The sequence below is a fragment of the Mastigoproctus giganteus genome, chromosome 8, assembly GCF_048544385.1.
Source record: "Mastigoproctus giganteus isolate SK-2022 chromosome 8, ASM4854438v1, whole genome shotgun sequence".
Taxonomy (NCBI): domain Eukaryota; kingdom Metazoa; phylum Arthropoda; class Arachnida; order Uropygi; family Thelyphonidae; genus Mastigoproctus; species Mastigoproctus giganteus.
The window spans coordinates 105,341,350-105,359,313 of NC_143582.1; the positions used below are offsets into that span (position 1 = coordinate 105,341,350).

General features: G+C 39.6%; 1 protein-coding gene across 1 annotated transcript in view; it reads right to left on the reverse strand.

Moving 5' to 3' along the window:
* Window positions 1-17,964, reverse strand: part of LOC150081751 (peptidyl-prolyl cis-trans isomerase-like) — a 102,603-nt gene that overhangs the window by 39,085 nt on the left and 45,554 nt on the right. Inside the window, exon 3 of the mRNA XM_090379617.1 lies at window positions 13,128-13,313. Coding sequence (XP_090235743.1) covers window positions 13,128-13,313 — 186 coding nt within the window. The remainder of the gene's footprint in view (window positions 1-13,127; window positions 13,314-17,964) is intronic.

The following is a 17,964-nucleotide window of genomic DNA, read 5'->3' on the forward strand; positions in this document are numbered from 1 at the left end:
AGGATCAAAGGCTGACACAAGTAATTATAGACCTGTGAGCTTAACTTCTGTTCCAGGAAAATTAATGGAGGCACTGGTTAAAGAAGCACTGCAGGATCATTTAGACAAGACTTCAGTTATAGCTCAGACACAGCATGGTTTTGTTAAGGGGAAGTCTTGCCTGACCAACTTGATTGGATACTATGATGCAGTCACAAAAGAACTGGATGCAGGGAATAACTTTGATATTATATACTTGGATCTTAGAAAGGCTTTTGATACTGTTGCACATGGAAGACTGCTACACAAATTGGAGCAGTGTGACATTGGAGGCAAATTGCTGCTATGGATAAAGGGGTGGTTGAGGGGGAGAGAACAGAGAGTGGTAATCAATGGACACTGCTCATCGTGGACTGATGTTATTAGTGGAGTCCCTCAGGGCTCAGTGTTGGGTCCATTGTTTTCTGTATTTATAAATGATATTGATGATGGTATATCGGGCTTAATGTCCAAGTTTGCAGACGATACAAAGGTTGGCAGGGTTGTCAAGGACACTACTGACACTATGCTGCTGCAACAGGATCTGGAAAGGTTGAGCAGATGGGCTGAGAGGTGGCAAATGAAGTTTAACATTGACAAATGTAAAGTACTACACATGGGAAACAGCAACCCCAGAGCAACGTATCAACTCTGTGGTACAACACTGACAGTGGTAGAGAATGAAAGGGACTTGGGGGTGGTTGTGCAGGCAGATATGAAGTTCTCTGAGCAGTGCAGACGGGCTGCAAGAGTAGCTCATGGAGTATTGTCAATGATATACAGGAATTTTTCCAGCAGGGATAAGGAGGTGATTATTCCATTGTATAAGGCGATGGTCAGGTCACACCTGGAGTACTGTATACAGGTCTGGAGGCCTCATTTCAAGAAGGATGTAGAGCTGCTGGAACGAGTACAGAGAAGGGCAACAAGATTAGTGAATGGAACAAAGGGGTGCTCTTACGAAGAAAGGCTTAAGTTTTGCAAATTACAGTGTCTGGAGACTAGGCACCAGCGAGGTGATCTGATAGAGGTGTATAAAGCCTTGAATGGTTTAAGCATGCTCAATGCTGATGAGATTCTTCCTCTAGCTCAGAAAAATCACCTGAGAGGGCATAAATTCAAATTGAGGAAAGACAGATGTAGGATAGACGTGCAGAAATTTGCCTTTAGCCAGCGGGTGGTTGGTTGGTGGAACAGACTTCCATCCCTTGTGGTGGAGGTTGATAGCCTAAATAAGTTTAAGGCTCAGCTAGACAGGTATTTTGAACGAACAGAGGGGTGAAGTGGAAGTGTTTTTTTTTTTTTTTTTTTTTGGCTGATGCTGCATAAGCTTGCTTTCTTGCATCAAATGCCTCTACTAATGCTAATTTTGATTTACCTATGCTTATGTCACACCAAACTGACTCCACACTGCCCTGTCCATCGATGTCGATTGGCTTCACTTCCTTGGATTTTGTGTGTTTTTTAACTAATAGCATAACCCCTCCTCCCTTCCTATTCCAGTTGTTGTTATTTGGTTTTTAGGAGCATTAGCAACTAAGGCCATATTGCTCCGGGATATGCGGTGGTCATTCCCTGACCTTTCCGCATCCTCCGTATTTGGTGGTGACGGGCTCGAACCCCGGTCTAATCAAGAAGCGTGTGCTACGCACTGCTGCTCCTTCCCACCTGGCTACGGAGGCGCCTTCCTATTCCAGTTCTGCATTCCTTATATCTGTGTGACACCACGTCTCTGATATCCCAACAATATCTGCCTTTGATGTTTTTAGTAATACCTCAAATTCATCAAATTTATTTACTAAACTCCTAGCATTGGTGTACACGCACCTGTTTCTATTCTTAGCTACCCTAACACAACCCATGTACCGCATGGGTTGTGTTAGGGAATATGCAGGAAATATCATGCAGGAAATATCATGCATCTTGTTTTTCAGGCTTCTGCTCATTCCAATAGAAGCAGTGCAAGAATCTCTTTCACCTCTGCCAGTGGCTACTGTTCAATTTAATCAGGTCTACATCCCAAATCCCAAGCATGTGCAGACCAATTTCCATCTCAACTCTTTAGAGGACACTTTTTTCCCTTGCCAGACCAGACAGATTCTGATACTAGCTATCACAGATACACTACACGATCAAAGGAAGATCTACAACAAAAAAAGCATTTCAACCACAACTTCTCAAGGTATTTGAAGAGAAAGCCAAAATGGTCAACTGTTGTGGATCACTATTCCATTCATGGTCACCTCTGCTGTTTGAATATACACCTCAGCAAGAGGACTATTGTCCTCAAATTTGGCAAAGTGACGATAACCAACACAATTAATGCAAGTATCCCACAAAGTGAGGGGTCCTCTATTTGGTCCGTTATTCATGGCTGAAATTTTTCCTATTTATCCATGGTTGCATGATAGTGGTTATATTTGCAGGTTTTGGCACAAGGGACCCCTCTGACCTTGTTCCAATGATATTGTGCCAGTTCATAATTTTCTTATAACAAGTCTACATGTTATTATGATCAGGGACAACTATACAAATTTATGCATTTCAAAATGTGCACCACTGCAAAAGAATGTGATGAAACTATTGGCATCTGCAAGTTTCTTTATTGATATCTTGGTATCTGAGAGCTAAAGCTGGATTTTCAGATAGTTGATTGTTGGGGAAATTCAACAAGAATATTATGCTTCATTAGCTGCAACTGGCAAAAGAATCACAGAGAAGAGCCCTCTCCCATAAGCAAATAGAGATGAGTTGGATGGGAATTTCTGATGCGGAGTCTTGTCAGTATTACTTCTCGCCTGCTTCCCCTGAAACTAGATGCCCACAGCCGTGGCTTTTTTTTTTTTTTCTCTTTTATCTGCAGCAATTTATTGATTTGAGGTTGCCAGAGCTGAGACCATTGTTTTTTACTTGTTTTAATAATGGATTTGTAGTCACCGAAAAGGGCAATTTCAGTTGACAAAAAGTGTGCAGTGTGAGGACGTTTAGCAACATCATCTGCATGTTCATTACCCGGGATACTGACATGACCAGGAATCCAGCAGAAGCCGGATTCCTGGTGATGTCATGTCACACACAAACAGCCAACAATTCCTAGTTGGCTATTTAATAGTGTCAATCTAGATTAGATCTCTGAAATATTGCAAATAAAGTTCAGCACTGATAAATACAGGGTACTATTATTTGGGTAAGAAATAATCCAAGAATATCAAGTACAAAGTCTTCCTGTAGTCTGCGGCTTTCAGTCCTAAAAATTAACCAAGTACTGAACTACCAGTTCGGCATCTCTCACACTGTGGGGTTATTTTCATAAATGGTTGTCAGTCATTGTACCAACAGTTTACCTACTCTCCCATTGTTGAATAGCCAAATAGTCCCAAAGAGAAATTTTTTAAATAAACTGGATGATTATTATTTTGTACCAGCAATGTAAGAGAAAATACCAGGGGTAAAAATATTCTAGACCTCATTTATTACTCATGAATAAATGACATCACAGGGCTTACAGTACAGGAGCCACTGGCAAGTGATCACACAGTTGTTAGTTGGAAAATGAAGAAAGATGTTGCAGTACTTAAAGGTAAAGGTTTCAGTTTCAGAAAAGGGGACTTACAGTTAAAGGCACATTATTGGGTGGGAGAGGGAGATTGCAGAGGGAGGACAAATATATTAGACTTGTACCTTCAAAGCATTAATCAGAAGCCATGAATGCATATATAACATTAATGAAATATAGCACGAGGAGGATGCAGAGATGGATGAATATGGAGCAGAAGAGATTCAAATCCCGCAATTTTCAGAATTGGAACCTTCTTTGGTACGACCACTCTTTCGCTCCCGCTTCTCTGCAACAATTCCAGCAGATTCCTTCCTAACCTTCCTAAGATGAAGCCTACAGACTGTATGCAGCACTCAAGATGCATGCTAACCTAACATGATTATCACACTGCCTTTTACAATGGGATAAGCACATACTTATTCCTATTAGCAAATCTGCTATATATCATTGACAAAACCCCATCAGTTGTCCTGACAGCCTGTCTGCACTGCTCAAAGAACTTTGTATAAGAGTGCACAATTATCCAAGTGTATAAGTCAGATGAAATTAGTTATATAGCCTCACTAAACAAGTTCACTTAAAAAAACAAAAGCCAACTTACATTCCAACCTTCAAGTTATTTATTTACCACAATTTAAAACACTACTTTTCCAATAATTTATTTATTTATTTCCAAGATCTCAAAAACGTTACTACACAGCTTATATCCCCAATGCAAAAAGGACTAACAATCTGAATGTTATCATAACATATCGAACAAATAAGTTTTGAAAGTTCACGTCTCTGCTAAGCTCCTCTTCTTGCACAAAAAGCAACGAGAGAGTTAAACATCACTCAGTGCATTTTGGTACATGTAATTCTACTTGTTGAATACCAGTGTAAAATCAGTCAGAAAATAAATGAAATACACTTCTCCCAACTGTTTCACAATACTGTGAAACAGTTTTTGTATGAGATTTAGTATTACCCTTGAGGTGAAAGTCAAACAAGGTATTACAAAGTTGTCAGTAGAATTTCAAAATATGGCACAACAGCTAACAAACATGTTTGAGTACACTAATATAAATACAAAGATCACTTTGTTGGCATTTTGAGGTTCATAAAATGTGAATGAGTTTACTATTATAATCACAAACAGTAGGTTTGTTTAACACTTAACACTTTATGACTATGGGCCAAAAAGGGTTAAATATTTTCCTATTTTTCCCATTGCACAAAACTATTCAATCTTATGAATATTCCTGTAACTTTTGAATTGTATTTAAATCTTATATTAGTATGCCTATTTGCTGATACTATCGAGGCAGAGTTAGGTAAGTCGGAAAACTGCTAGCTGCGGGAGATTCACAGACTAAAAGATTAACAGTAGCCAGAAGCAAAAGTGATTCTTGCACTGCTATTGTAAGGCACATCAACCTAGAGAACAAGTTGCTGGGGATTTCAAGAGCTGCTGGGAGTCATCATGGAACAAGTAAATACATGGGCTGTGTTAGGGTAACTAAGAGTAAGAACAAGTGCATGCATATACACCAATGCTAGAAGTATAGTATTGCAGAAAGGCTGCCAGGGCAGTTTATAGGATTTTGTCGATAATACACAAACTTTGCTGGCAGGGATTAGGAGGTGATTATCCCATGGTTAAGCTGCATTTGAAGTATTGTATACAGGTCTGAAGGCTTCACTTTAGGAAAGATGTAGATCTGTTGAAGCAGTGTAGAGAATACGAGATTGGTGTAGGGAACAAAAAGGGTGCTCTTCCAGATGCTTCTGTTCTGCAGATTACAGCATCTGGAAACAAGGCACCTGCAGAGCGATGACTGAATTGCTTAAGGCATTGGATGGATTGAGTAAGCCAAATGTTGATGACATTCTTCCTCTTGCTCAGATTATACACAAGGGGACATAAATTCAAATTGAGGAAGGATGGTGCAGAATAAACATGGAGAAGTTTGCCTTCAGCCAGCGGTTGGTTGATTGTTGGAAAAAACTTCCATGTGTTGTTGAAGTGTGTGGCTTGAATAAATCCAAGAAGGAAACTAGACAAATTCTTGGAAGATATGGATAGGTGAAATTAGCATAATGTAAGAAAGTAAGCTTATCAGCATTAGAGAGAGAGAGAGAGAGAAAAAAAAAAAAAAAAAAACCACCACCCACACCATTTCACCCAATAGTTTGTCCAGTCCAGTTCTTCCATGAATTTCTTTAAACTATGAAATTCCACAACAACAGATGGAAGGTTGTTCCAGCAATCCAGCAATTAAAGGCAAGCTCCTGCACATCTATTCTGCAACCACCTTTCTCAATTTGGCTTTGTGCCCCCCCCCCCTCATGTGTGGTCTGAGCAAGAGGAAGAATCCCATCAGCAATGATGCTTGTTCAATCTATTCAAAACTTTAAACACCTCAATCAGATAACCTTGCAGGAGCCTAGTCTGCAGAACTGAAACCGTCCTAGGTAAGAGCAACCCTTTGTTTCTCCTCACCAATCTTTGTTCTCATTCCAACAGCTCCACATCAAAACTAATAAGCAGAAATATTCATGTTTGAAATTCCACACTTAACAGTCAAAGTACTGCAACCCATTAAGTAAATATGAAATATTTTACTGTTTAAGTAGAATTCAAATATTCAAAACATTTTCAATAAATTAAGAAGTTGGCCTGTCATAGAACCCACTGTAACCAGTTAAAAAAAAGTGAGAGTAATAGAGGTATGCTACTTTCAAGATCTGGATAAATTATGCAGATGAGCTGAAATATTGCAAATAAAGTTGACATTGATAAATACATGGTACTATATTTAAGTAAAAATAATCCATTTAAGTAGAAATTCTTCTATCAGTGCAAACGGGCTGCTTAACAGCTCACAGGATTCTCTCAGTGAATGCAGAAATCTGCCAGAAGGGTTAAAGACATTATTTCATTGTATAAGACTTCATTAATATCTGTTTTATTGCTACAACATCAACAATGTAGGTTAATATCTCAAAGACAAAGTCAATTTCAAAACAAGATAACCTTTGAAATCTGTTTCCTAGTCAAGAAGCTGCCAATAAAAATGTGGTATATGGAGTAAAAATAAGTTGTTTTTATACATGTAGAACCTGTTTTATACAGGTTCTACATGTTAATCATTTGTATGATTACATATAAACTCAAACAGCTCGAATATGGTCATTGTCAGATGAAATGGATTTAAACAGAGTAAGAACAGAGAAAGTTGCCTTTCTCTGGCCATGTATTAACTTATTACGTGATGGCCCCCAGCTGTCTTTGCCTTCAAAGCTTCTGCTTGTTCCAATAGAAGCAGTGTAAGAATAACTCACTTCTGCCTATGGCTATTGTTAATCTATTAGTCTTTGTATCCCCCAAGCTAGCAGTTTTTTTGATCCACCCACCACTGCCTTGATAGTAAAGATGCCATTAGTAAAGATCCTTGCACTCCTATTGAATTGCATCCCATTCCTACAGAAGCAGTATTTCCTGTTAACAAGCACAAAGCTGAGAAAAATTCTACCCATGAGTCTTGCACAATCTCTCTGGGACTGAATTTCACTCTTGATCCTAACTTGCGACTTATTTCAACATTGCCCTGTACTTGTGAAACAAGTCTGCAGATTTCCTACTCTTGATGTCATTAGTGCCAACATGAACATCATCTTCGCTGCTACAATAATTGTCTTTTCTCAGAACACTATAAATAGTAAAAACTAGGGCATAAAACTCCTTTGTTGCCCTGCATGAATTATCACTTTAATACAACATTTCAAAGCTGTGTTCTGCGGAACACTAGTATTCCATCAAAAAAAAAAAAAAAAAACCGAAATTAATAATTACAAAAAAAAAATAAAATTTGCATATTTGTAGCATACACCACTTTTGTATCATAATATTCAACATCATTTTTTCAGTTATTAAATATTATGTCAGTCTGACAGTATATTATTAATATACTAGCATAGAGTAGTAATCAAATAGAGCGAGGAACACTATTTTGGCGGGCTTTGCATAGAGAAGTATGCGTAAAGGTAATGACACCCACAAGAAAGTAGCAATATGGTGATCTAGTATGCCATTCGTGATTTAGCCTGGAGAACATGGATTGAAAGAGGAGGAAGCGAACCGATATAATAACTAAACTCACTTTCTTGTATAAATATTTTTGATAATTATTAGTATTTCGAAATATTAAAGTATGTGACCATGGATTTGTGGTTGAAAAAAGGAACTTTTAAACGAAAAGCAAAGTACTTCTAGTAGTGCAACCATGGTTGATGAAAACAAATAAGTACTGTCACACTTCAAAGTGAGGACGAACCATCGCAGCCTTTTGTTCCCAAAAAATCTGAAGTAAAAACCCAGGAACCGATAAAACACCAAAACGAAAGTATGAGTTATTTGAATTTCAGCTTTACATGTGTTGGAAATAAAAATGCTTCTGATGCACAGGACATCATACGTAATAAAATATTAGCAAACAGTTATTTGGTTAAACTTGTCTTTCGTAACTGTTCCACGAATATGTTGTGAGATGAAGTGTTCTGTGACTAAAGAAGTTTGGGAAACACTGTTCTAATGCATGGTTGGGCACAATTATGCTGTATTTTAACTAACTTAATCAAGACATAATTGTGCCCAACCATGCACTAGAGTGATAATTCATGCAAGAGCAACAAAGGAGTTTACTATTTATAGTTTTCTGAGAAGACTTATTGTAGAAGGCAATTTTATTTTTTAAATTTAAAATCCTTGCTGCAAGCTGTTCTCCATTAGCAGGCCACATTATAACACAATCACATTGGGTCCTCTGCTAAATTCCTACTGTAAATGAGTTGATACTGTTGTAGATTTCCCGTCATTGAAAGTGATACATGTCAGAAATTCTTTCTGATATTAGTAAATAACCCTAATGAGCAACTGATTTTGACTGATTGCATGCAAGAGCACCAAACAATTCCCTTTTTCAGCTTAAAAAAAAAAAAAAAAACCCACTTTATATTATTTTTTTTTATGTAAATCCCAAACACGAGAGGTATTAGAACCTATAGTACTTAGTACCGTGCTTGGGTTGGAGGTTGAGAAGATGAAAGAAGATTTGTTGACATTGGACTTTTACTTCTGTACACTGTAATTTTCATGAAATACGTATGAAGGAAGGTTGTTCCAGAAAATGGCAGTTGAATTAATAAACAAGAAAGATGAAAAGTTGGTTCTGTGAGTTTGAAGTTGGCTAATGGCAGCACGTGTTCGGACTGTTTTGAAAGAGAGAGCGGGAATTATAGAAGACAATTCAGAAGAACAATGCCCATGGAAGTATCTGTAGAAGAGGCATGCAGCAGAACAGTACATCTATGAGAGGGCGAGTGGAGAGACTCTGTTAGAGGTGAATCATTAATTACCCTAACTGCCCTCTTCCAAATGGAATCAAGAAGCCTGAGAGAGGTTTTGGGGGCACCACACCAGATATGGGAACAATATTCCATGGCAGGGAGGATTTATACAGAGTTAGGAGCTGTTTGGAAGAAAAGTAACGCTGAGAGCGAAAGACAAAACCAAGTTTTTTAGATGCAGAGGAAGCAATATTTGTAATATGCTTGTACCAAGAGAGATTAGAAGTCAGGGTAATCCCCAAAAGAGATATCATTCTGCCTAGAAATCGGAGTGTCACTAAAGATAAGCATAGGAGAAGAAGAACCCTTTTTTGTGGGATATAAGACAAGACTGAGTTTTAGAAGGGTTGAAATCAACAAAGTTGTCTTTGCCCCACTGGAGAACGGCATTTCAGGAATTGGCAGCAGATTGAGAAATTGATGCTAATTGAGCAGGACAAGGTTTCTCAAAATGGGAAGTGGAATGCAATGTGCTATCATCAGCAAAACCATGGAGAGTATTTCCAGTCAATGGAAGAAGGTCATTAATATACACGAGGAAAAGAACTGAACCTTGGGGGAGGGGGACACCAACATTAGTGGAGAAGTTAGAAGACAGAGCATTCTACCACCACCCTTAGTGAGCGATCGGAGAGAAAACTGGATAACCAATTACTAAAAACAGTTGGCAAACCATAAGATGGAAGCTTGTTTAGAAGACCTTCATGCCAAACACGATCGAAAGCCTTTGAGATGTCAAGAGCAACTACTTGTGTTTCCCCAAACCTTTCCATTGAATTAGTCCGTAAATGGGTAACATAAGCCAGAATATTACCACCAGTGGATTGACACTGACTAAATCCATACTGGCGATCGTTGATCAAGAGTTGGCGGATAATTGATTTCTCCATTACTTTAGAAAGAGTAGAAGTAATTGCAATGGGACAATAATTGGATGGGAGGGATTTGTCACCCTTTTTACGAACTGGCTGGATATGAGCAAATTTCCAAGCAGAAGGAAAAACACCTTTGGAATAAGAAAGTGAAAAAAGGTGGCAAAAAATAGGAGTAAATTCAGGAGCACAAGTTTTGAGAAAAAGTGGAGAAATACCATCAGGACCTGGAGCTTTCTTAGCATCAAGATTCTTCAAAATCCTTCTGACATCCTTTTGATGGAAGACCACAGGAGGCATTGAATGGAGTGTGCTGGGAATGGTGGGAGGTGTTTTACCAAGATCATTAATACATGAGTTGGAAGAAAAATAGGATGCTAGCAGGTCAGCTCTATCCTTGGCTGAAGTGGCAACAGAACCATCTGGTTTGAACAGAGGTGGGAGCAGAGATGGGCAAAAGTTACAGCCAATAGATTTGGCAAGAGACCAGAATGCTTGGCTACCATTAGGGCAAGAAGCACGTTTTCTACTCTTAGCCTTTTCAAACTCTAGTTTGGACTGATTAATAACTACTTTACAATTGTTGCGAGCTTTGCTGTAGGCAGAAAATTAAACTGGAGAATTAGAAACAAGCCAATTACGATATGCAACATTCTTCTCTTGAACAGCCTTAGCACATTTATTGGAAAACCAAGGTTTAGATAAAGGACGAGATTTTAAAGTGGAATGTGGGAGAAAGGATTCCATTCCTGCAAGAATAATTTCACTGATATGATCTGAGCAAATGTTGACATCAGAAGTTTTGAAACAGTAATCTGACCAAGGAAAAGAAGTCTCGCAGATCATCCCATTTTGCATTCTTGTAATGCCAAACAACGAGGTTGGGAATACCCATGAGATAAAGGTGCCATTGAAGAAGAGACAATCACCAAGTTGTGATCTGAAGTGCCTAAAGGACCTCTCACTTCAACCGTGTACTTAGAAGGGTTATTTGTGAGAAAAAGATCAAGCACATTGCTTGTATGATTAGGATTGTCTGGTATTCTTGTAGGTACATGAACAATCTGTGGAAGGTCATTAGTAATTGCAAAAGCCTCAGCATCTCAACCAGCCGGATCAGTGTGACTAGAAAACGGAAGCCAGCCGGAGTTGTGAACATTAAAATCACCAAGGAAAATTACCTCACTGTTAAGAAAGTTGGACTGCAGAAAGTCAAGTTGAAAAGAGAGGAAGTCAAAGAGCTTCAAGTGATTAGTGGAATTGGGAGAACGGTAGAGACAACAGATGAATTTAACACAATGAGGTAGAGAGATTTTAAGCCAGAGAAGATAGAGTTTGGAATCTCCTCTCTTTGAAGTCTCTGACAGGGAATATCAGAACGAACATATGCACAAGTACCACCTTTGAGGTGAAAGGAATCATACGGCGAATAATTTGGGCATCTGAGATGAGCAGTAGCTGAATCAACCGATAACTGATATTCTGTCAGAACAAGTACATCGGGTTTGGCCGACTGCAAGTGGAAATGGACATCGTTGAGATTAGAATTGAGACCACGTATATTTGTGAAATGAATTAGGAAGTGCTTGGGAGGTTTAGATCTTTTTTGCAGATAAGCTATTAGTTTGACAATTCATGGTGTATTCAATAGTAAGAAAAAGTGGGTGGGACATGCTGTATGGTAAGATATACCCAGATCCTTGACATGACGTGGCCTCGACAATGCTCCCCGCATACACACTACTCTGACTCCCTCCAGTCACTATCTGGCAGAGGAGAGGTAGCAAGATTATACACTAGCGGATCCGAGAGCCTCCTAGAGAGTTACCAATAGGTTCGGTCCGCTGTACTAACTAGCGGCCAGCCTGCGAACACCGTTTTAGAGCTGTACCCTCGAAATGTAAGGAATAATGGATCTCACCACGATGTTCATCATCTATCAAAAGTCATCTATCATACTGCATGATGGAAGAGATAGGGAAGGGTTAACCGGAACTTGGCTCTAGAGACTAAACGTGGGCTACACCACTTCAAGCCTCCAATAAGCAAAGTGGTGGTATTGCACCGTTTGATGAGTGTCATCTACCACCTAGTACTGCCTGGTAACGTAGAGGGGAGTGGGGGCATTCCTCCATGTGGTGTGGGCACAACACCTTGACCCCGGCTTACGTTGGTTCACACCTGGGTGGTCACCCACCATGTACTTGTGCATGGAGGTTATACCCAGGATTACTAACAGTCCCACCATCGGGAAGGTGCGAGCAGAGGATTTGGCTGTCACAGACCGTCCAGACTTTGCCGAAATTGGGTCCACTTGACTTGAGTGTCACCCGAATATCAGTTCCATCAGCGTTTTAGACTACCAGGTAGCAAGTACAGCTTGTCTGGCATATCTGAGAGAATGTCTGTGACAACCTCAAGGACCAATTAACTGTCCATAAAAGGATCCCCGCATACTCGTGGGCACATGTAAGAGATTGACACTCATAGATTGACTAAACTATTTTAACAATCTCATGGGAATGAGAAAATGTGATACGTTCTTGTTATTTGGTTTTTAGGAGCATTAGCAACTAAGGCCATATTGCTCCGGGATATGCAGTGGTAATTCCCTGACCTTTCTGCATCCTCGGTGACGGGCTCGAACCCCGGTCCAATCAAGAAGCGTGTGCTACGCACTGCTTCGCCTTCCCACCTGGCTACGGAGGCGCCTCTGTGGTACGTATTCACAATTTATAATGACAGAATAAAGGCATAACCGAAGCTGACAGATTGAGGTGTCATTGAAATCACAATTCTGCAATGTTTGTGGTTTCTTTTAACTTCTTACATGCTCATTAGAATGCTCTTCTGGACAGTTAATAAGTGTGATTTTTTTTTTAAAGCTGAAAAAGGGAATTTGTGGTCCTTTGCACCACACACTGAGTGCAATGCAATAAGAGCACCAGCAACTGGTGCTCCTGCATGCACTCAATCAAAATCAGTTTCTCATTAGGATTATTTACTTATATCAGAAATAATTTGACATTGTCCTTTCTGTATCACTTTCAATGACAAAATCTATAACAGCATCAATTCATTTACTAGAGTACAGAAGAAATTTAGCAGAGGACCCAATGTGAATGTGTTATAATGGGGGCTGCTAATGGAGGACAGCTTGCAGATAGAATTTTAAATTCTTCATAGCAGTGCTAAGTGTGAAACACACAGTTATATAAATTAAGTTAAGAAACATCTGGTATAAAAAAAATTCTGAAGTAAGCTTAAACTTGTAGCCAAAGCAAACAAACCTGGTCCAGTATGTTTCAGCTGAAAATTCTCATCTTCAAATTTCATTCCATATATGGACTTTCCTCCAGTCCCATTATGATTGGTGAAATCTCCACCCTGACACATAAAATTTGGAATTACTCTGTGGAAAATACTTCCCTTGTAGCCAAAGCCTCTTTCACCTGTACACAAAGCTCGGAAATTTTCTACAAAAAGAAAATTGGTCGCAATTAAAAAAGCTGTAATTAAAAAAAAATTATATTTTAAAGCAGTGCTTAATTCTCCAAGAAAATTCAACTCTGCAGCACCCAAAGTTCTATGTATCTAACTACTTCTATCCACTATGCAAAAAGTTTCACAAAACACATTAACCTTCAAAAGATATTAGATTGATGGTTAATCTTTCAAATCTGAAAAATTAAAGCAGTTTGTATTGTGTTACAAATTGTAATACTAACAATGTTGAATTAAATGCAAAAATTGAAATCACTTATTCAGTGTAGTTTAATGAACAACAAATTAAAACCAATAAGATCCTATGATTAAAATCTTGTCTTTTTCATTGTTGGTTGATGAAATTAAGCCCCAGTACCAAGGGAATTATTTTGGAATGAATTGTGCACTGCTATTGCACGCTGGGGTTTCATCAACCTTAAATAAAAATATTATGGTATCAATCATAATTATATCAGTGAAATTTATTCTCTTCTTATTTCCTTTAATTTTTATCTGCATGACTTTATTATTTTTTTTTTTTTTGGAAAGCATATTTAATTGGAAATAGTAAACAATTTGCATTCATAAACAAAATGCATGACACACCTGACTGAAGATAAATTTTCCAGTTTTACTTTGTATTTTGTTTACGCCATGATACTATGCTAGAAGTGAGAATGTCAGGTTTTTTTTGGATATAATAAGAGAGATATAATATGAATGCCAAGTCACAAATGGACTGTTGCTTGGGGATTCTGCTAGGTTTGGGTTAAGACTTAAATAGCAACTCAATTTGTAAAGTTAGTTCTTACATGTTATTTGCCTTTTTTTTATTATTATTATTGAGCTTTAATAGTGACTTAATTAGAATTAGCAAAGGCATGTGATGCAAGAAACCAAGCTTATACAAAAAACACACATTTCCCGTTTGTCTAGTTCTTGAATTTATTTAAGCTATCAACTTCCACAACAGATGGAAGTTTGTTCCAGCAATCAACCACCTCCTGGCTAAATGCAAATTTCCACACATTTATTCTACAATTGTCATTTTCCCCAATTTGAGTTTATCGCCCCATCAGGTTTGTAATATGAGCAAGAGGAAGAATCCGTTCAGCATTGAGCCTGCTCAAACCATTCAACACCTTATACACCTCAATCAGATCACCTCGCAGGTACTGTCTCCAGACAATGATTTGCAAAACTTAAGCCTTTCTTGGTAAGAGCACACCTTTGTTACTATTACCAATCATGTTGCCCTTCTCTACTTGTTCTTGCAACTTTATATCTATCCTAAAATGGGGCCTGACAAACTGATAAGCTTATCTTCTTCTTTGTCCTTGCCTTCTTTCCACATTCATATGGGGTCAGCATTCCCTTCCTCCATTCCTTTCTAACCAGGGCTTCCTCTCTTCTCCATCCTCTTTCTTTCAAATCCTCTGCCACCTTGTCCTTTCATCTCAGCTAAGGTCTCCCCTCTTTCTCTTCCCATCACCTCCAGCTTTTCACACCTCTTCCCTCCATACGCCTCACTTCTTCGTTCCACATGACCAAACCACCTCAACCTAGATTCCTGTATTTTTTTTACTCAGAGTAACTCTAATGTAGTCATTCCTTAACCGGTCCTTCGTCATCACACCACACATCCATCTTAGCATCACCATCTCCGCCACTTCTATCTTCTTCTCCTGGGACCTTGTAATTGCCCATGTCTCAGCAACTTACATCAATGCGGGTCTAACTTTCTTATCACACAGCACCCCACTCATCTTTCTCCAGTTCAGCAATCCACATTGCACTCTGTGCTGTATTTCTGCACTCAATCCTCCATCCCTCTCAACTATCGATCCCAGATACTTAAATTCCGAAAGATGCTAGCTTTTCTTCCTGCAGTTTTAAAGAACTCTCAACTCTCCATTCAATACCATATATTCTGTCTTTGTTCTACTTTTCTACTTTGGTCCTTGAGAATGTCTGTGACAACCTCTCAGATATCCCAGACCAGCTGTACTTGCATTAGCATTAGAGGCATTTGATGCAAGAAAGCAAGCTTATGCAGCATCAGCCAAAAAAAAAAAAAGTAACATAAATAAATAAAAATAACCACTTCCACTTCACCCCTCTGTTCGTTCGAAATACCTGTCCAGCTGAGCCTTAAACTTATTTAGGCTATCAACTTCCACGACAAGGGATAGAAGTCTGTTCCACCTACCAACCACCCGCTGGCTAAACGCAAATTTCCGCACATTTATCCTACATCTGTCTTTCCTCAATTTGAATTTATGCCCTCTCAGGTGATTATTCTGAGCAAGAGGAAGAATCCCATCAGCATTGAGCATGCTCAAACCATTCAAGGCTTTGTACACCTCTACCAGATCACCTTGCTGGTGCCTAGTTCCCAGACACTGTAATTCGCAAAACTTAATCCTTTCTTTGTAAGAGCACCCCTTTGTCCATCAATCTAGTTGCCCTTCTCTGTACTCGTTCCAGCAGCTCTACATCCTTCTTGAAATGAGGCCTCCAGACCTGTATACAGTACTCTAGGTGTGGCCTGACCATTGCCTTATACAATGGAATAATCACCTCCTTATCCCTGCTGGAAAAATTCCTGTATATCATTGACAACACTCCATGAACTACTCTTGCAGCCCGTCTGCACTGCTCAGAGAACTTCATATCTACCTGCACAACCACCGCCAAGTCCCTTTCATTCTCTACCACTGTCAGTGTAGTACCACAGAGTTCATACCTTGCTCTGGGGTTGCTGTTTCCCATGTGTAGTACTTTACCTTTGTCAATGTTAAACTTCATTTGCCACCTCGAAGCCCATCTGCTCAACCTTTCCAAATCCCGTTGCAGCAGCATAGTGTCAGTAGTGTCCTTGACAACCCTGCCAACCTTTGTATCGTCTGCAAACTTGGACATTAGGCTTGATATACCATCATCAATATCATTTATAAATACAGAAAACAATAAAGGACCCAAAACTGAACCCTGAGGGACTCCACTAATAACATTAGTCTACGATGAGCAGTGTCCATTGATTACCACTCTGTCTTCTCCCCCCCAACCACCCCTTTATCCATAGCAGCAATTTGCCTCCAATGCCACACTGCTACAATTTGTGCAGCAGTCTTCCATGTGCAACAGTATCAAAAGCCTTTCTAAGATCCAAGTATATAATATCAAAATTATTCCCTGCATCCTGGGAGTCTAAAAAGCTGATGGAACTGATATTCGGGTGACACTTAAGTCAAGTGGACCCAATTTCGGCGAAGTCTGGACAGCCAAATCCTCTGCTTGCACCTTCACGATGGCGGGATTGTTAGTAATCCTGGGTATAACTTCCATGCACAAGTACATGGTGGGGGACCACGCAGGTGTGAACCAACGTAAGCAGGGGTCGAGGTGTGGCGCCCACACCACATGGACGAACGCCGCCCCTCTATGTTACCAGGCAGTACCAGGTGGTAGATGACTTTCAACAACCAGTGAGATAATACCACTTTGCTTATTGGAGGTTTGAAGTGGTGGAACCCATGTTTAGTCTCTAGAGCTAAGTTCTGGTTAACCCTTCCCTATCTCTTCCATCATGCAGTATGATTGATGACTTTTGACCTTATGATGAACGTCGTGGCTAGATCCAATATTCCTTACATTTCGAGGGTACAGCTCTAAAATGGTGTTCGCAGGCCGGCCGCTAGTTAGTACACCGGACTGAACCTATTGGTAACTCTAGGAAGCTACCGGATCAGCTAGTGTATAATCTTGCTACCTCTACTCTGCCAGATAGTGACTGGAGGGAGTCCGAGTAGTGTGTATGCGGGGAGCATTGTCAAGGCCACGTTATGTCAAAGATCTGGGTATATTCTTACCACATGTACGCCATATCCAAAAATTTCAAATTTCATTACTTCATATAGCATGTCCCACCTACCTTTTCTTACTATTGAATACACCATGAATTAGCATTAGTAGAGGCATTTGATGCAAGAAAGCAAGCTTATGCAGCATCAGCCAAAAAAAAAAAAAAAAAAAAACCCACTTCCACTTCACCCCTCTGTTCATTCAAAATACCTGTCCAGCTGAGCCTTAAACTTATTTAGGCTATCAACCTCCACCACAAGGGATGGAAGTCTGTTCCACCAACCAACCACCCGCTGACTAAAGGCAAATTTCCGCACATCTATCCTACATCTGTCTTTCCTCAATTTGAATTTATGCCCTCTCAGGTGATTATTCTGAGCTAGAGGAAGAATCCCATCAGCATTGAGCATGCTTAAACCATTCAAGGCTTTATACACCTCTATCAGATCACCTCGCTGGTGCCTAGTCTCCAGACACTGTAATTTGCAAAACTTAAGCCTTTCTTCGTAAGAGCACCCCTTTGTTCCATTCACTAATCTTGTTGCCCTTCTCTGTACTCGTTCCAGCAGCTCTACATCCTTCTTGAAATGAGGCCTCCAGACCTGTATACAGTACTCTAGGTGTGGCCTGACCATTGCCTTATACAATGGAATAATCACCTCCTTATCCCTGCTGGAAACGTTCCTGTATATCATTGACAATACTCCATGAACTACTCTTGCAGCCCGTCTGCACTGCTCAGAGAACTTCATATCTGCCTGCACAACCACCCCCAAG